Source organism: Macadamia integrifolia, chromosome 14, assembly GCF_013358625.1.
Source record: "Macadamia integrifolia cultivar HAES 741 chromosome 14, SCU_Mint_v3, whole genome shotgun sequence".
Classification (NCBI taxonomy): domain Eukaryota; kingdom Viridiplantae; phylum Streptophyta; class Magnoliopsida; order Proteales; family Proteaceae; genus Macadamia; species Macadamia integrifolia.
The window spans coordinates 19,213,425-19,234,487 of NC_056570.1; the positions used below are offsets into that span (position 1 = coordinate 19,213,425).

Below are 21,063 nucleotides of genomic sequence, written 5' to 3' on the forward strand. Positions count from 1 at the left end.
AAAAAAAAAAAAAAAAAAAAAAAAAAAACCCAATTTGGCTAACTTGTCACCTTCAAACCCTGCTAAATATATTATTATTATTATATTTTTTTTTTTTTATGATGGTGATGCTATATATTTGGAGAGAAGTGAAAATTGGAGACTCAATCATACACTAAGCAACATTTGGACCACAGAGCAAAAACAGCGGAAGATGATGCTCCAAAACAGCCAGGAGGTCTTTCCCCTGGCTATTCTCATTCACCAGCCCACCGTCAAGCCTTCTTGCTGCTTCCACAAGTTGTCCCCTTAGCCGCTGCGATAGCAAGCAGCCATGAACTGCTAGACACTCCCTGTACAAAGGCAAGTATGTGATTGCCACCCTGAGGGGGCCTGGGAGATCCCTCAGGCATATCGGTGACCCACCCCACCTCAATATTCTCCTAATGTTCACATAATGATCCTGTTCCTGCCTCAACCCATCCAAAAATGCAGCCTCTGACCAGTGCTCCTGCAGGTACGCCTTCAAGTCCGGAGCCACAGCTTCATCGTCTGATCTTGCAATGCTGTCTGCTACTGCATAGGTGGCAACAGGGTCCCCCAGAAAATCAGAGTGGAGGAGGAACGCAATGCCATCTAAGGACCCACCACTTCGCTCTCCGGCAGCTTTCAGGATCTCAATGCTGAGAGCAGCAAGGACATGCTGGGGGACATGCGGGAGAAGGTAGGCAGCTATCCCTACTTGGCTGCTAGAGGTAGCTGCGGTGAGGGCAAGGCAAAGCTCCATGTCCCGGCAGCCCCTTTGGACAAACCATTGGACAACCTGCATGCAACCCCTCTCAGCAGCTCTCATCAAAGGGCCCAAAAATGCAATTGCATTTCCCTCTTCCACAAGACACTCCATTGTTCCAATCTTGCAGTAGTGGGAAGCAAAACCTAGGGCAAGGTCAACATCGACGTCCAAGCTGTTCCTTTGAGCTATCTAAAAAGAATAAGCCCAGGACCACAAAAGGAAAGCAGGAAAAGGAACTCAAGTCAGAACAGGCAACAGTGAATCAAAGTAAACAGAAACTCTTGAGCATTCATGATCTCTCTCTCTCTCTCTCTCTCTCTCACACACACACACACACACACACACAGAGCAGCAGCAAATACAAAGAAGGAATACAAGGAAAAGAACGACAGGGTAATGAAATAGAAATATAGCAGAGAATATACACCATAATCAATTGAAGGACGTTTCAATATATTCTGCACAAAAAGGTCCACAGAAAATAGAGCACATCACATATTGGAGCAATTACTTATTTCAAGGACATGTCAGAACAGGCAACAGTGAATCAAGGTAAACAGAAACTCTTAAGCAGTCTCTCTCTCTCTCTCTCTCTCTCTCTCTCTCTCACACACACACACAGAGTAGCAAAAACAGAGGAGTACCAAGGAAAAGAATGACACGGTAAAGAAATAGAAACAGAGCAGAATATACACCATAATCAATTGAAGGACGTTTCAATATACTCTGCACAAAAAGGTCCACAGAGAATAGAGCACGTCACGTATTGCAAGTTACTTATTTCAAGGACATTCTATACAATCATCCCAGAAGAGGCTTTTCTGGCTCTTGCAATTTGGTTGAAGTCTAATCAAGGAAGGAAATGATAAAGAGCCTCCCTTCTTGAGTCAGTTTTGCCTATCCACCATGTTTTTCCCATGTTTCAAGCAAGTTTCAACAAACTTACAATCCAATAGGGAAATCCTTTCTCTGCTTGTCGATCCAAATGAATCAAATCAGTCATCCTAGAGTAGAAAACACTAAGTCCAAGTCAAGAATAGAAACACACCATGATCCAAACGAATTGAATCAGGTGTCCTGAAAGAAGACCACACAAAGTCCAAGTAAACAAAAGAAAAATACCATGATGACTGTATATGAATCCATCGGTCTAAATATATATGACTACATACCAAAGAGTCAGAGCGGAGGGGGACAGACAAAAGTGTCGTTACGGAGGAGGTAAGAGTAGACCTAGGAGACCAGGCTTGGAATAAGGATTAGGAAGAGGTGTTGCAAGAACGAGAAGCTGAGTCTGCTCAGTGACCCCTAGAGAGGCGGCAGAAGAAAAGGAAAAGGGTCGTTGCTATCCCTTCCCCCGCCGAGGTGGCTACGACTGAGGCCTCCCAATCCGCCATGATGGAGCAGGTTGAGGTCTCCCCTGCATCTGAGGGCACTAATCTGCTTGCTGATGATGCTCCTGCTCAGGAAGTGGTTCTGTTAAGAGGCTTGCCCTCAATGGTGATGGTACACTCAACTACCGAGTTTCCCGACCCAGAGGGACGCTCTGTCGAGAGGTCTGAGCAGGTCCAGGCCACGGTGGTGCTTGCCAATCAGACTAGGTCGAGGAGTGTGCCCTTTGAAGAGCATTCAATGTTCGATGGGCATGAGACAGCTAGCGTCTGGCTTTGTGGTGTTCATTATCCCGGGACAAGCGGCTACTAAAGGACGAGAAACAAGAAGATATCCTCAAAAGAGGGAGGATCATACTCACCCGGTAAGTGAACTACGCTTTTTGTAGCGCAGTGGTCTCTTTCGTGCTTTGATTTACTAACTTTTTTCTTTCGCAGCACGTGTCATTTGCTGCGGAGGCTTATGATTGGGTGGATGCGCTCGGCAAACCGATCACGAGGCCAAACAGGGCGTTGGAGGCCCTGACAAAGCAGATCTCCATGGCCACTAGTGAATGCGACATGGTTGTGGCCTCTCTGTCTGAACTTCAGGATCGAGTGACCATTCTTGAGGCCCAAGTCACCGCGGATGTTGCAACCCATAAACCAGGCTCACTAGGCTGATCAGGAAAAGTCTTCTGGGGTGTGTCACCAAGCTCTCAAAGGATTTGGCTAGCCCTTATCGCGGAGAAGGATGGCCTTATCAATTGGAACCAAAGAAGCTGTGGACAGACGAGAGACCCAATTAGAGGCTGATCTAAAGCCAGCGCAGGAGCATCTAGAGAAGGTGGGTGAACGAGCTGCAGAGGACCACAAGGGCTCCAAGGCCTTTGACTCCTATGTATCATCATTTCACTTGGATGTGTATATCCTAGGGGCACGGGCCTGCCATGACTTCGTCCTCGGGTTGCAGCCTGCCTTCATTTTTTTTCCTTTCAGGCTTGCTACTGCCCTCACTTCAGAGGAGAAGCTTGAGGAGCAAGGGCTTGCCCTACTCGGATAGGAAACAATGAGGAAAGTGCAGAGGAGTTGGTTGGGGAATAGTGAGCCTCCCCCTTTTCTTTTTCTTTTTTAAAATTGGCCCTTCGGCCACTTGTAAATTGGCACTTCAGCCTTCTATTTAATGTCTGAATGATAAACTTCACCGAATTGGTGCCTCAACATTTTTGTTTCATGCTAACCAACTAATCCTGGTTTTTAGTAGATCATTCTTTCCTTTCCCTTTTGTGTAAGACCATTTATCTTGTGGATTTGAATCCTTTGGTTGCTTGATGCAGGTTTGTGAGGGCCAATTGTCAGCGATCGGTCCTTTCAATTGCTAACCTCGGTGGCCAGTCTTTGTGGTTGCCAACCTTGAGGTTGATCTTCACAGTTGCCGACCTATTGTGGTCAGTCCTTTTTATTGCAAACCTCGGGTGGTTGGTCTTCGCAATTTCTGACCTATGGTGATCGGTCTTTTTTTATTGCTAACCTCGAGGTTGGTCTTCGCAATTGCTAACCTATGGTGGTTGATCTTTTCTTATTGCCAACCTCGGGGTTGGTCTTCATAATTGTCGACCTATGGTGGTCGGTCTTTTTTAGATTTTAGCTCTGTAACTTCTTTGGTACTTCAATTTGTGCCGTAAAATTTGAATTGAAATGACTAAGTGAATGAGTAACAACTGAAATTTGAAAAGAAAATCTGAACGAGAAATTAGATTTTGAAAACTAAAAGTAGCTTTCCAGATACTAAAAATAGTTTGGCCCTACTGATCCATGAAGGCCTACTAATAGTGTTTTTTTCTTTTTAGGTTCTCCAAGCATGCCCTACGTATGGCTTCTCCCACCTAAGTCTTCAAATGGTAGGTTCTTGGGCGTACCATCTTGGAGACTATATATAGTCCCTCTCAGTTTGCGCTCAGCTTGTTCACGTTTCGTGGGTTGGAACCCTAGGCCTTTCGGAGTAACAGAACTCCTGGTTGGAAGACCTTCTTCACCCGTGTTAGCTCGTATGCCTCATTTCTCATTGGAGCCATTTCTCTTGCCTCATCCAGGAACTCTAAGTTAGCTCATAGCCCCATGTCGTTTGTCTCCTCATTGAAGGTCCGAGATCTGTGTGAAGCTACAAGGACTTCAAACAGTGCAAAAGCTTCGATTCTATATGCTAGTCAGAATGGTGTTCGCCAGTTGGGGTCCAAACCGTGGTCCGATATGCCCAAAGAACATTGAGTAGCTCAACAAACCATTTGGACGCCTTTTGATCGAGTCGTTTCTTGATTCCGTCTAGCATAGTTCGGTTAGTTACTTTGAGTTGACCGTTTACCTGGGGGTACGCAACTGAGGTATTGCGAAACTCAATGTGATACGTGTCACAAAATCGTCTGAAAGGGGGATTGTCGAACTACTGCCTATTGTCTATCAGCAGAATCTTGGGGGTCCCGAACCTGTAGATCACATCATCTCTGACAAACTTCTCTACGTTCTTTTCAGTTATTCTGGCCAACAGGCGAGTTTCGACCCACTTGGTAAAATAGTCAATAGTGATTATGAGGAACTTGACATTGCCTTTGGCCGGCACGAATTGTCTAAAAATGTCTATGCCCCACATGGCAAAGGGAATCCAGCAAAGAATGGATGTCAGCTCGAATGCGGACTGATGCAGCACTGGAGCATAGATCTAGCACTTCAAACATGTTTGAACGTAGCTCATTGCATCTTACTGCATCTTTGGCCAGTAGAATCTTGCCAAAAGACCTTATATGTAAGGATTAAAGTATCGATATCGGTCGCCATATCAGTCGGCTAAATTTAGTATACGTATCGGAGATACGCTAAGATATGCTAAAGATCAATGATTAAAGTATCGGTATCGATCGGCTAAAGTTAAGATACGTATCGGAGGGGTATCATATCATATCGGAGATACTTTAACCCATGCTTATATGCCAGACTTGGTCTCCCAGGTGATTTCCACATGTTCCTTCATGTACCTCGACCAAAGCGTACTCAACCTTAGTCGAATCGAGGCACGTGAGGGTCCAGAAATATGCCTTTTGTATGGGACTCCAACCTCTAGGATGTAGTTTGTTGCTCTTCTTTTTTACTTTCCGACCTTCTACTCAGTCTTCTGGCAAAGCATCATCCTTCATATTTTTTATAATGGGGTCCATCCAGCTCGAACTTTCTTCATTGTAGTAGACTTCCTCCTTATGGATCGGTTTTCATAGCACCTCCATATATATTGTGCTACCCATCTCTTCATAATTCGTTGTTGCTAGTGTAAAAAAAGCATTTGCTTACGCGTTTCCAGTCCTGGACACTTGTTTGATCTCAAACCTGGCGAATTAGGCAACCAGGTTCTCACCTTCCTTAGGTAGTTCAGCATTCTACCTCCTCGCGCTTCATATTGACAGTTCACCTAATTGATGATGAGTTGTGAGTCGTTGTGGACGAGGAGCTCGGTGGCTTCTACCGCTTGAGTGTCTCGAAGTCTAGCTACAAGGGCCTCATACTCAACTTCGTTGTTCATGGCGAGAAACCCGAATCGCATGGCTTACTGGATCTTAAGCCCCTTGGGGCTTGATAAAATTAGGCTGGCTCCACTCCTAGTTACATTACTCGATCTGTCGACGTACAATGTCCAAGTCCTTAGGGGGGGGAAGCGCCTTTTTAAATTTCTTCCTCGGTCAGTGTGCACTCAGCCATGAAATCGACTAAGGTTTGACCCTTGATGGCAATTCTGGGTCAGTATTCTATATCGTGCTCGCTCAGCTCTACCGACCAACTAACCAGCCTACGGAATGTGCTAGACTTATAGAGGATCTTCTTCAATGGTTCGTCAATAAGGACCGCAATCATGTGAGCTTGGAAGTACAGCCTCAATTTCTAAGCAGCAACAACTAACGCAAAGGCTAGTTTCTCTGGTCCTGGGTATCTTGTCTTAGCATCAAGGATGTGACTAACATAGTAGATCGGCATCTGCTGCGCTGACCACCACTGGCGACACCGCTATGTAGATATGCAATTCGTCTCCCAATTCTGGTCAGATCAAGGAGGTGGTGATTCGAGATAGATATCTAGAGCTTCAAATGCATCTTGGCAGTCTTTGGGTCATTGAAGGTTCTTCAAGGTTTTGAAGAATGGGAGACACTTATCTCCAACTAGGGGGAGACAAAGCGGTTGAGCGCTGCCACTTGGCCAACGACCTTCTGAACTTCTTTGACGTTCTGAGGGTGCATTATATCTCGGATGGCCTGGATTTTGGATGGGTTAACTTCAAGTCCTCTTTTGGAAACTATTAATCACAGGAACTTTCCTAAGGTGACTCCAAAAGCACACTTTAAGGGGTTCAATTTCATTTGATTTCTCCTATGCACTTTGAAGGCTTCTTCCAGGTCATTTATGTGTTACTCGGCCCGAGCACCTGACATGCAAAGCATCAGGTGGGCCCACATAGCAGTACACGGGGTTAATTCAATTTAATTTTTTAAAGCCCCAAACCAAACATGCCTTAGTGGTTTAAGTGAATTCACTAAAAAAGAGATTCCATCCTCCCATTCTCTCATTTCACCCATTCACAAATTGGAATTCGGTGGAGAGGAGAAGATGAGAAGAGAAGGAAGGTGTGAAGCTTCCATGCATGGGAGGTTGCTGTCCATGGTTGCCGCACTTCCTCCTGCTGCTGTACCCAGGTATGTAAGCTGAGTACCGTCTCTGATTACTCGATTCAGTAGTGTAGTTGTACAGTTAGCCAAGTTTCCTAAGCAGGCGGCCACACAGAACTTGGAACCATGGCCTGCATGCATGGGACTTGGTGTGGTTTATCTGTAGACTGTATGGGTGTCATGTATATGTTGTCCTTGTGAATTTGGGGAGGATTCAGATCTGTATCCATCTCTGCAGTCATCCATAAATGGGTTTTCAGTTATGCATGCATAGGATTAGCTCAATTTAGCAGTAGAGATCTATTCAGCTGTAGAGACCTAAAAGAGGTGTTGCATGCATGTTGTTCCTGTAATACTTGGAAGAATACAGGTTTGTTCCATCTCTGCAATGACCCATAAATTAGGTTTTCACTTTGCTAACATGGGATTTTTATCCCAGATCTGGAAACCCAGCTGCAGAGATGAAATAGATGTAATATGCATGATGATTCTCTGAAATGGGCATTCCAGTGGTCGACTTCTTCAGGTTATTTATCGTCTCGTCAAGTGCGCGGAGGCGACGATTTAGACTGCTTTCTCTATCAGAACGGGCAGCTTCAGTTCCTTCCCTTCGTCTCTCGGGAGTTCATGGGCCATCTAGAAGTCTTGGTTTATCTTTCCTTCCTCGGCGTGGATGATCATCCTCTTCCCTAGGACTCCAAGCAAAGACTCGTGGCGAGTTGTGCCTCCTTTGTAGACTCGTCTTTCTGGGGGGGGGGGGGGGGGGGGGACGCACCCTCTTTGGTAGGACAAGCCACCTAGTGGAGCTTCGTCCCCTTGGCACAGATCCTCTAGTTGACCTTCGACGAGTCAATGCTTCCGGGGCTAAGTGTCACCTCTTGAGCCACCAAGGAGATGCGTATGCCTGTTGGGAGTCTTGTGCCGGTCAGCGAGTGGTGGGTCTTGTCATCGGTGCGTATTCACAGAACCCGTACGATTGCCCACATCCCAAGCAGGTCTTGGTCTTCATGGCAGCACTACACTCGCTTGAGCCACGGAAGGTGGAACATCAAGAAGTGGTGATCCAAACTGTCGAAGCAGATGTCTAAACAAGGAGTTCGTCTCCAGCACTTGAAGTTGTAAACCTTGCAATTAGTGGCAAGTGCGCTAGGGTCTAGCTGGTCGAGTGGTGAAGGAAGAAGGATTTCCATTGGTAGTGGGGTCTCAGTGCCCTACCAGTCTTCCTACTTACTGGTTCGTACCTGGTCAACCTCCGGGATGATCTACTGTCCAGCCATAGGAGGGAGTGGTGGTGGCTGCATACCACCCAAACGCTTACTCTACCTAACCATGACTATCAGTTACCGATTATGCTAATAAGTTCCCATAGACGGTGCCAATCTTTTGCCGCAAGAAATTGTCTTAGGCTTTTCGTATGTCCTGCACAGAAGAACAAACAATAGAGTGAGCGTTTAGGTGGGGGACTCTCGAATGCCTAAGTCAGATCTCTCTACAAAGAGTAGTTCCAAGCAGAATGGAAAAGTTTTGATCCCCTTGAAGGGGGGCTTTACCTGGATATTTATAGTTGATCAATGGAGTTGGAGTGAGGCAATCACGGAGAGTCCCAACTTGGTAAGTGTTTTAATGCTGGTAGGAGTTTAAGCATAGTATGAGCAACGTTTGGAGAGTGCATAGATAACGGTAATCCCACTTGTAGGAACCTTCAATATCCCGATTGATGGGGGATTCCCCTTCCTTTCAAGGACAACTAGGAGTCCTTTTTGGTGATCTTTCCTGATTAGGAAATATATGTTCCTTGCTTGGGGTCTACGTATTCGACTGGGAGTGGATCCCCCTTGCCAAACTGCTGCTTCCTTTATCAACAATTCATTGTGCGCTCATGGTAACTTGGTTGCTCGATTATATGCTGAATGGATATAGATTTGGTGGTAAACAAACCTTGAGCCAGTACTGGGTTATTTCCTCGATCCCTAAGACTAGTTCAGCCCCAGCCATCTCACTCGGCCTTAGCTCCACATGTCATGTTGGTATTGGCGAGTACATGTTGAGCGTAACAACTCCAAAAAGGAAACTAACTTAAGACTCCTAAAATGAAACTAATTTTGACTCCTAAAAGGAACTAAGTAACTAACAAACAAACTAATTTTTCAACAAGACAAAAGGAAATAGCAATAAAAAAGGAAACTAATCTTACTCTAATTGGGCAATTTGATGGCTGCTGGTCTCCTACCTTGAAGATGCAATTCGATTGCTTTTGGACTCCTCCCTTAAAGCTTCAATTCTTCAACTTTAAAGGATAGCTGGAGGGTCTTCTAGGAGCTTCTATTGAGAAGAGAATTGGAGATCAACTTTCTGAGATTGATGGGGCCATAAGAGATCATCATGCTACTTGCCCTGGTTTGTTGGGTTGAACCAGGGCTGAGCTGGACCATAATCTGGTCAGCTCAAGCTCTCCTCTTGGCAGCCCTACTACATCAAGCTTCATTGACCAAAAGTCGGTCACGTTTGCAAGCAATTCGTTGGAACCACTACGCTTATTGTGCCAAGAAAATTTGGTCTCAGACCATCTAAGGTCATGCATGCTAATAGCCTCAATACAATCATTAAAAGCATCAGCATCATTTGGGCCAGTAGGGGAAGAACCTAGTTTCTCATGGGCAGCTCTAACAACATTGAAGTCTCCACCCATGCCCCAAGGAGAAGATTTAACCTGAAGAGTGATAAGAGAAGATCGGCCCAAAGGAGGAATCTGTTAGATGCCCAGTTAAGTGTTGTTTTATGTATGTCCTTGTTGGCAACCCAGCCACATGGCGGTGATGATGTGGTCAATTTGGGTGACGTGTCCGAAAGTGATGACATGACAACGTTCAGTGTTACCGATGAGATAACATAGCCACATTGTGTGTATGGAGTAATTTGATTCATCCATGGTAGGTGGTGCAGGTTTTCGGGTCAAAACTAACAAAATTGGCCTATTTATGCTCGAGGGCATTTTCGACAGTGAAAATGACATTTTTGGAAGATCGTTTCTTCGTGAAAAAGATAGATTGTAATTTATCTGGTCTAATACTTTTGATTTTGTTGCATTCTGATACCGTATGAAGAAGTTACGGCATCTGCGGTCAAAATATAGCTTTGTGGCAGTCGGGGGCAGTTTCGGCATCGAAGATGAATTTTTTGAAGAAATTTTCTCCATGTAACGACACAAAAAAAATCAAATCTTTCCACCAATTATGATTTCGTCGAGTTTCGATTCCGTATGAGGAAGATGCGGTGTTGGAAAGGTCTAAGGGCATTTTGGTCTTTTTACATGGCTGAGTCAAATGATAGGGTCTTCTGGAAAGTTGTAGTGCGTCCAGTCATGGTTCCAACGCATTTCGTTTCGTTTCGATCAGAAATCGTACGAAAAAGTTACATGTGTTTCTGTGAAGCCGGTTCGAAAATCCAACCCGGAAAATCACCAATTGCTTTCGGTGTTGGGTGGATTTTCCAGATTTTAATTTTGAAATTTCAAAGATTTTTGTGTAATTTCAAGGTTTTAAAGGTCTGAGTTGATAAGGGGTTTCTGGCATTGAAGTTTATGGGAGCAGGGGCTTAACTGCTATTTAAAAGAATCAAAGAGATCCTTAATGGACGGCTCCAATTGAGCCACGTAGGCTTGATTCCCATCTGAGAGTGCTCACAATTTGGCGCTGGATCGGACGATTAATATGCTTGCGCGAGGTTTGCCATTGGTCAAATTTATCAAGAACCATATGCTGGCGTTGCACAGGATCAAGGTGCGCTACGGTGTTATGCACATACAAAAAGTGGCATGGATAGATATTATTTTTCATGATCTCATGAGATGTTTAAACCAGATCTGAAGATCTTAATCCAACGGTTGTAATCCATTTCAGCCTTCATGAGAGATAGCCGACAGCCACCGTATATTGCGCTGACGCAGCCAATGGCACGTCGACAACGGTCTGACCGCTCACTTATTGCGTCAGCATAACATCATCAAGGTTCCAATCTTGTAGTTATGCTTTCTTGTCCGTTATTTATATCCGACGGCTCAGATTAAATATATTTTTTTATGAGATCAACGACCAGATCTGCGCCATTGTTCCGCGTGCTGCCAACGTACGCCACGCCTAGCTCCGAAGATTCCATTTCAAGCTACCTCATTGCTCAAATTTCAAAAGGCCATATCTCCCTAACCACAAGGCCAAATTCGTCCATTCAAGTTGTAGCTTCTTCATTTTTTCGAGCTCTACACATTGGAAGAAAAAAATAAGGGTTTTAGAGAGTGTAAGGCTACGAATTTTGTGTGTAAAACTCCTCCCTCCATTGTTGACCATTGAAGAGCTTGAAGGTTTCATGTGAGTTGTTTTACACTCCATTAATGGTGGTTTAGAAAGGTAGTTGGGTGGTATTAATGATACCTTATTTATAAGCCAAAGGAAAAAGAAGAATGAAGAGAGGAGCTTCCCCCTTTGTTGGTAGAACCATGAATGGGTTTTGTTGCTCAATGGGAGTTTCATTTACTCCATTAATGGGGGTTTGAGGAGGTGGTTGAGGTGTGTTGATGATGCATTGACTCAAAGCCAAAGAAGAAGAGAAGAAAGCAAGAGAGGGTTTTCTTGTGGTTGCTTTGAAGAGTAAGAAGCCAAAGGAGAGAGAAGGTGTGAACACCAAACTTGTCAGTGCAAGTTCCCAATCATCCCAAGCAACTGGTTGTGAGATTCTCTAACCTTGGATTTACATTATATGCATGTATAATGATATCTATGTATGCTAGGGTTAGTTGTGGATGAATTGTATACATGCTAAGTTAATTGTGGATGAACTATAAGCATGTTAGCTAGTTGTGGATGTATATGCTAGGCAGGGCTTGACTGTAGGGCATTGATATAAGCCCAAATTTATTGTATTCTTTATTGAGTGCTTAGTGGGTGCTAAGCACTGGAAGTTGGTGCTCCCGTGTAGTGGGTGCTACACACTGTACCAGCATTGCGAGTGCCATCTCAGCTTTGGCTTGAGAAAATTGGGTGTGAGTGCTCCCGACTGTGAGTGCAGTCAAAAGTAGTGTATTGAGTAGGTACGAAACCTTTAGGCACTACTCCGGGGATATAGGCAAATTGCCGAACCTCGTAAAAACCCTGTGCTGTGGTTGCTTGTTTGAATTTTATATTGAAGTGCGTGGATTATGGAATGGATGTGCACACTTGGAAGTGCCAATGAGAGGCTGAGTGTGCATACGACTGCGTGCAAACAGGGACAGGTACAGGTACAGGTACAGGGACAGGTGTATCAGGGTTTGCTTGCTCAGATAGCAGACATGTTTTGGGGGATCGGAATTTGACTCACTGATTCACCCCCCCTCAGTGACTACTGGGTTACAACATTAAGGGCGTAAATTATAGAAAACGTGAGGGTAAAGGAATTGGAGGAATCAAAGACACTAAGGTGGATGCATTGGGAGGAGAAGGATGAAATGGCTTTGAGCTTTGATGGGATCCAGAGATCCCATATATGGCCAAGAGGGGTGATGCAGATATGCACCCATAGAGTGATCCATACCCATCTAGGTATCCAGATAGAGATAACCGGATCCATATTTGAGTCTTGGATCTAGTAGAATTTTATTAGTCTAATTTATTTGGGAGCATAGTATATTCTTTATTTTATTCTACTTATTTTAAAAAGTTGAGTACGTAGGAGTTAGAGTCAGTGTAGAGCTTATTTCCTTTTATGTATTGCTACATAGTTTAGGTTAGCTTCTATTTCAGTTGAGTTTCTATTTTTATGTCGTTTATTTTTCCTACAAATTTGGTTGTAACTGATAGACAAAAGCATACTAAAGAACGAAGTTATGAGTTGAATATTGTGTGTCTGCGATTCTCTTCCCCTCCCCTCCTTCTTTGTGCGCTTTCTCCCCCTGCAACTCTGAGTTCTCTCAGGGATTTCTTCATTTCCCCTACTAGCCCTCCATCATGGGAGGAGGGGTAATTAGAGATCATAGACCAAGAAGGGAGCAATAGAGGCGGCAATGCTGGGAGCTCTATCTATAGGAACTCTAGTCAAGGCAAGAGGATTTAATGAAGGAATGGAGCTCTTGTTGCTTGGCCAAAGAGTTAAGGCCTCAGATATTCCAAAAGACCCAAGAGGTCATTGCAGAGTTGAGGAGGGGGGTGCAAGAGCTCCAAGGAGCTGGAGGATTGTATAGCCTGGCAGGAGATCTTCCATATAAGCTTAAGAATCCAAGCAGAGTTAACATAACGGCCCAGACCCCCTTCAAATTTGGGCCAACAGACAGAGGACCATTTGATGGGATTGAAGAATTTTGTTGATAGCACCTTTCCAAAGGAAAGAACAGATAATATTTTCAGCCGCTTTGATGATGGACTGAGGAAGCCGGAAGGAGCCAAACCAATAGATGTGACAGGATTGGAGAACGGAACGGATAAGCTCCAACCTACCCGCATAGGATAGGAGCTTTCCTTTCCAGAGCTAAAGCCTTTTCTGAATAAGATCGAGCATAGGGGAGTAATGATGGGAAATAAGCCTAGCAGTAATAAGAGGGATGCCCAGATATTTGACTAGGAGAGATCCAATGGAGAAGCCCGAGATGCCCAGAAGGGAGGTTTTAACCTCATCCGAAACACCAGCCAAGAAAATATGGGATTTGAAGAGGTTGATGCAAAGGCCAGACCAGTCCTCAAAGAAGTGAAGGCAGGAAATGATGGATTGTATGGAGCAAGGGTCGGCCTTTGATAAGATCATGAGATCATCCGTAAAGGCAAGGTGGGTAAGGTTGAGGGCTTTGCGACCTCTACTTGTTTGACAGTCCTTTAGGCATGAAACTTCGTAAAGAGGCTTTGTGTTTCTTCCATGAACTTATTAATTTTAGCCTAAGGCTTTTGTTCTCTCAATCGGATCCTGATATAACTTGTGCAACTTAGAATTGGTAATGTAAGATTGCCCTACCATGGTTAGAAACTACAAGAGAATTCTTCTTTGATAAAAATTGATGTGATGCCGGGTTTCAAAAGCCTTAAATTGGATCACTATGGGCCCACTAATGAACAAATAATTCAATTCTAAAAGATTAATGGCAATCTTGTAATTTCTTAAGCAAGTCTGCACCATCTATGTAAAGTAACAAGTGAGAGGGTCAAACTGTAACAGAACTTAGAAGTGGAGGGTTTTACTTGGAACTAAAATAAATGTGGGAAAAATAGGATAAAAGTTGTATTTAATAAGAAGAAGCTTCTTCTTCCTCACGATCAAAGAACACACCAGCAGCAAGGGTTTTAGATAGAAGGAGGGTTCTCCCTCCTCGCAAGAAACCCAATCAACTTGGGATTTTGGGAATTCAAATCGCAACCAAGTATTCTATAAAACTCAGTTAAGAACCCTCACCTTAATAATAGAATATAGCCTCTGAAAGCTTGCAGGTGGTACTTGCAGGCTCAGACCTGCAACTGGTTAGCTTTCTCACAATAGTGGAGACCTTATGGGAGGGGATCTAGGGATTTGGTTGCCCAAGGCGTCCTTCGACCCGAAACTCAGGCTCAACAGATTGTTAATAGAGAGTTTTTTCGAGTTTTCTATCGCTCAATGAGTCGAGCTCAACAGATTGTTTATGAGAGAGTTCTAACAAGTTTCTATTGCCCGATAAGTTTGGCAGTCACAAAACAGAGGGAGGAAACTGACTAAAGTAGGGAAAGGGAAGGATGAATAGGGGAGTAGAAAATAATGAACAGATGGAAGGAGTGAAAGAGAGTACCTGAAGGAACAGGAAGAATGACCAAACGATGGGAAGGGGAAAGAACCGTGCAACCCACGATCAAACCAAGGTACGGTAATACTTCAACTCAAATTTCATTCAACTGTTCTACTCTGTCCAACAACAGACAACATGGTTCTATTTACAGCTTTGTAATGTTGAACTAGGATTGGCAAGGCCAACTGATCGGGTCATAATTATTCATGAAATTAATGTTCAATTGTTAATTTTAGTGAGATTTTCATGATTAATTTGTCCACATATTTGGATGATCTTTGATTGTAGGGTTTTCAAGAGAGGTGCACAGGTTTGATGCTAAATGGATGCAGATGGTTCAGTCTAGAAGCAAGGGCAGATTTGGAATTTCCAAGAGAAAGGAATACAGAAAATAAAAATAAAAAAAGGAAATTGAGGAGGAGAGAGAAACCCCATGGTTCTCCCTCTCTCCTTTCACACGTTCTCTTCTCCCTCTCCTACTTTCTCTCTTTCTCTCTTTCTCTCCTTCTCCTACTTTATCTCAACCTTTTCTCTCTCCTTGTCCTAACCGTCTCCTAAAAACCCTCCTCTAGTAGATCTCTCTCTATCTTATCTCTCCAATCTCACGCATCTTTCTCTCTCCTATTTTCTTTCTTCCCATCCACATACTCTCCCTATTCTTTCTCCATCTCCTATCTCCTAGGATCTCTCCCCCATCCCACATTTCTCTCTCTCTCTCTCTCTCTCTCTCTCTCTCTCTCTCTCTTGTCCTAAGTTAGCCGATCTCTATCTCACTCTTTCCTAATCTCATACCATCACTACGCTACCCACAGTTCTCCATCTCCCACCAAACCTCTCCCTCCTACAATTTCTCTATTTTCTCCCCCATCTTACACGCACATCCCCCTCTTTCTTTTCCCTATTTCTTCTCCCCTGCCACGGTTTCCCTCTCTCCCACCGAATTGCCCTGAATTTAGTTGATCTCTCTCTCTTCTCTCCTATTTTCTCACACCTCCCATGCTTTCCTACATCACACACGTTCTCCCCCCTCACTCTCCTAATCCAAGTCCACCTCTACCATATCACACCCCTCACATACATCACCCCTTGCTGGTTTTTCTTTTTTGGTTCTCATAGTTCTCCTTTCTTCTTGGATTGTACCTTCTTGTGGATAGATTTTCCTGGGCAGCATTGCATAGAGAGGATTGTCATTGCTCCAAGGGTTCATCACCACCATCATCATTGCTGCCCTTCATTCATTAGTACCATGAGTGGCTAAATTCCCTTTCTATCTTTAAGTTTAGATGAAGTTTTGATTTATTGTTATTTAATTGCTGGTTGAAAGTCATACTTGATTGTTTGATGTTAAAGACCCCTTCCCATTGTGGAAGATTTGTAATGGTTAAATTAGTTTGGAATATTTGTCTCTGTGATTCAATTATTCTATTCAAACAATGGTATTTTATGTTGATCTGTGCCATACACTAACGATACCCTTTAACCAATCAAACTAAGCGTGCTAAGCGAAAGCGATAGACGATAGCGCTTGACAGGATAGGTTATGCTTAGGGTAGCCAGAGATTGTGTTTTTGTGGTTGTATTGGAACTTATAGTTTCAGTGAACCGTAGTATGAACCAGAAATTGGAAATAATACCAAAACGGATTCGAGACCTAAGGATAGCTTCTTCTCATTAATTCTTGTTCTTGTTAATTGGCTTACTTAATTTTAATTTCAATTCTGAATTTTACAAAATTTGATTTTTAAAACAACATTCACCTCAATCTTAGTATATTTAGCCTTATAGTTCCCTGTGGGTTCGACCCCTTTCTTACCACTATCTCATAGTTTAGTTAAGGTTTATTTTGATTCGTTCACGACAGCGATCACCAACCTAATCCCAAACTGCAGGATACTTATCAAAGAACAACCAATATCCAAAGTAGAATAGCAACACAAAGCAACTAAGGATTAAAAAGGAAAACCAAGTCTATAATAACCTACTGATTACAAAACTCTTACGAATCTGTGAACAGAACTAACAATAGATGATGGGGCCTTAACAGGGACTGTAAGAGGCCTAAATCCAGCTGATAATATGATCCAACACCCAAAGAAACCAACAAAAATCAAGGCAAGTCTTTCGATTTCAAATATGGGCAGAATAGGTCAATAGATGACAAAATTGAGGAGATTTCTATTATCTCCCTTGGCTGGTCAGAACTGGAACAGGTTTGGATTGAAGGTAGTACTAGGTGGGAGGGAGGTTCAATCCTGTTTTCAGGTACAGAGGATGGCTGAAATGTTTCAGGCAGCAGGGGATCAAATAGAAACCTAAGAAGATTTCCTAGGCAAAACTGTGGAAGAAGATAAAATCAACTACCCGTAGATGGTTGCAGCAGCAGTAGATTCTTGACTAATTGAGAGGAGAAGAAGATAACCTAAGAGGACCTCTCGGGCTTCCCACCGCAGAGAGTCAACTGGATCAAACACCAATTCCATCAGCCTTGATTAAACATAAGACAACTCTTCATGGAGAAGACAATAGCAACAGTCATTAATTTCTTCATCAAAACCGTTCCATCTTTAGGAGCCTCCTTTTCTTTATTTATAATGTTGATGGGGGGAGGGAATTATAAAATAGAATGTTCCTTAACAGGAAACCTTAATTTAGTCTCCTAACACAGTACTTACTAAAAACTGAAATTAGGAACTAACTGAAATTAGAAACTAACTACTAATGTCTTGACTCAACTAATATCTTAACTCCTAAGAAAACAAATATAACTTAAATTAAACCCAACTAAAAGGGAAACAAACTAGTAATCTCGTATGCAACCTTAAAGCCCATGTTTCAGGCCCATAAAAGTGGTCTATTACACTCAAAACACATGGGATCAAATGCCCAACATGTATGGAACCCAACCCTAGCCTTATTCCTAATAAAACAAGCCTATTTTGGTGATGAATCTACATCAACTCTCCCCAACTTGAAAAAATTCGTCCTCGAATTTTGCAGTGACGAGGGGGAAACAACATGTGCATTGCAGGCGTAACCGTTCCCAAACTAAATTCCGGCTGCTTGTAGACTTGTGGAATATACTCTTCAAGGCGTAGAGCTTTCTTTTCGAAGAACCATGATGGCATAACAAACTCTGTATGTTCGACCTCTGAATCGATACCAACTGTGATTGTCGTATGCATAGAGTCATCAATGTTGGTAATCTTCTCAACAAGGATTGGAGGAACAAGTTATTCGTTTTCATAATGAATCTCAAAGACTTGTTGTGGAGTGCTCTCAACCACTACCTCATCGTCCACGGATTCAGTATTGCCTACTATGTTCTCTTCAACATAGAACCCTTCAGTGAAATCTTCTATCTCTTGACCTTCAGTCTTTGAAGTTTCAAGAACTCTCTCTTCAATGGGAACCTTGAATTCAAGTTCTTTTGGTTTGAACAAAGGTTCTTCACTTCCCATAGAGGTGTTACAGGTGCTATTAATGATTCTGGGATACCAACATGTCACTGCAGTCTAACTAATAGTTCATCCGTTTGCACCATTTGTTGATTCAACTGTATCAACATCTCCATCATCACAGCCATCATATCAACAGTAGGGTTGTTCTCTTCCATATTCTCTAATAACACTTAATGTAAAGCTAAGTTGGACAAGTCAAACCAGCTCACAACTGATTGGATGATCAGCAACCATGTACTTGATGAAGTCTTGAAGAGAAGAAGGACAATTGAAGAAGAAGATCCTCCAGGGCTTCCCACCGTAAGGAGTCATCGTATCGAACACCAACACACAGCTATTGCTCACAGAGAAGCAGCGACAACATTTTTTTTTCCTCAAACCGTTCCAGCTTTATGAGCCTCCTCTTTTTTATTTATAATGTTGATGAGGGAGGGAATTACAAAATAGAATGTTCCTTAAAGGAAACCTTAATTTAGTCTCCGAACACAATACTTACTAAAATTTGAAATTATGAACTAACTGAAATTAGAAACTAGCAGAAAAAGGAAACTAACTACTGATGACTTAACTAATAACTTGACTCCTAAGAAAACAAATATAACTTAAATTAAACCCAACTAAAAAAGAAAATAATGAAAAAGGAAACAAACTAGTAATCTCGTATGCAACTTTAAAGCCCCCATTTTAGGCCCATAAAAGTGATCTACTACACTCAAAACACATGGGATTAAAGGCCCAACATGTATGGAACCCAACCCTAGACTTATTCCTAATAAAACAAGCCTATTTTGGTGATGAATCTGCATCACTTTGTAAACAAGAAACCAAACTTGCTCAGACTCTATAACTGAAATAGAGTTTGAATCAAACTCTACAACCAATCTACAATGACAATCAAAGGATCAATAAAATAATAAAAGAAATTATGAAACAACCCAAAAATAAATTTGTATACCATAAATTTTAACCGCATCACTGAAACGACCATAAATATTAAAATATGCAAGCATCCCCACATCACAATGGCGGATCCCATAGTCCATCAGACAAGAACTCCCAAATCTAGACCTCACATCATGTTAATGGGAATACATAATAGTAAATACCTAACTCAAAGAATACATAGGAATGCATAACAGTACGTACCTAACTCAAGGATCAAACCACTAGATATAACCCCAAAGTCAAATGGAATCCCCAAGACAGATATCTTATACCTAACAATGGAATGGAATTCCCAAGACAGATTCGGGGTCTAACCAATCATTGTCAAGCCAATTCAATCGCCAACTCATATGCTCTTCTTGGCTGTCAATGGAACGCTACCTGCAGGAGGGACATCAGCTGCTGAATTGGCATTCTCTCCTTCACATTCTTTTGCTTTCCAGATCGCCACCATCCTTTCTTCTATGTGTAGCTCGATAACTTCCAAATACAAGGCTATCCTACATCACTCCCTCCTTAACCACACCTTATAAATGAAGCATTTTGGCTTATTGCTCGTACATATGAGACGTATGCCTCTGGTTCACGTCTTGTAGCTCAAGCACCAAGGCAGATTTCCAAACACCTTCACGCAAGTCGTTGAAGCTTTAAAACATTCATAACTAGCTAAAACATTAAGCCTACCTTTCAGCAAAACAAATTCCTAACCATGCTGCACCTACAGAATACCATAGACCAGATTGTTTGGGTCATTTGAACTGGCACACATGACCTTCAGTTTTTATAGGGAAAAATAATAACGATCTCATCAAAATTTACCAATGCGAAACAAATTCTAAATGTGGCACGTAATAATATGTACTTTACTTCGATAGTCACCATTTATCCCTAATATGTCTATATACAAGAGAAATAGGATGCAACCCATATCACATCCTACAAGAAGGAACCTTGAGTTACCTGCAATAAGATGCGAACAAGCTCAGTACTCCCAAAACGTGAGGCTTCAAGAAAGCACTGATTGACATTATCTGCACCCCCTTCTACCAACATCCCAAGCAGTCCCTGGATTGCAGTTGCTGAGATTCCCGATGCCCAACCAGGGTCAAATGAGCTAGAGAACAGAGTGAGGGGAAAGCATGCTGCATCAAAAGCCTCAGTGAAGTCCTTTCCAGTAAGCTGATTACCAGCAAGATCCAGAAATGTCTTGAATGCTGACAATTGGAGTTGGATCTCAACAGCTGAGCTGTGACTGACCCTATCCCTATTCCCCTGGCAACGAGAATGGAAACCTATGCATTTCAAAGCCCATTCTGTAAATTTCTGGACCTTAGCACCAGCTTCTGCCTTCAAAACTTCATCCCCGTTGCATTCCTGGAGCCGCTCATGCAACCTGACAAAGAAATAATAGTGAAAAAAATCGGTTTATCAATACCATGATTTCTGCAAAATTTCAACACTGACACAAGAACCAGGTTGTAAAATAAATTTAATTGTTCACGCACTAACACAGGAACCAGGTTGCATAGTTTTTAAGGCGGTAAGGCGACAGAGGCGTTTGAGGGTCTTTTGGAGCGCCTTAGCGATAAGGCAGGCATAAAGCGTCGTCTTATTGACTAAAGCGTTCCTGTGTAATTTTTTTATAAAACCAATCTATTTGGCTCAAATCTTAGTTGAATCCTATTACTCATATGTTAAATAAATATTAAAGGTTCAAATTCATACCAATGTAAGATATTCATTAAGAAAACAAATCAATAAAGTGAATAAACTAAGTTCATCTTCATCAATCATCAATCATCAATCATCATAACATATTAACATATAATATAAATACATAATTATGAAACAAAATTATAAATATAAAGAAAAGAAATAAAAAATACAAGTATTTATTATACTTACTTCTGTGATGCTAAAATGAGTGCCTAAGCCCTAAGGTCATCCACTATATTTCTACTCCTGTCAAAGAAGAATGAAGCTCACCGCTGTCGGAGCAAAATAGTCGCCTAGATCAGTGGTTCTTCCTTGTTCCTTGATTCCT

General features: G+C 42.5%; 1 protein-coding gene across 1 annotated transcript in view; it reads right to left on the bottom strand.

Moving 5' to 3' along the window:
* Window positions 1-46: 46 nt before the first annotated feature.
* Window positions 47-21,063, bottom strand: part of LOC122060396 (ankyrin repeat protein SKIP35-like) — a 93,006-nt gene continuing 71,989 nt past the window's right edge. Inside the window, exons 3-4 of the mRNA XM_042623473.1 lie at window positions 19,980-20,412; window positions 47-961 (exon numbers count right to left, since the gene is read on the bottom strand). Of these exons, the coding sequence (XP_042479407.1) occupies window positions 155-961; window positions 19,980-20,412 (1,240 nt within the window). The 3' untranslated portion in view covers window positions 47-154. The remainder of the gene's footprint in view (window positions 962-19,979; window positions 20,413-21,063) is intronic.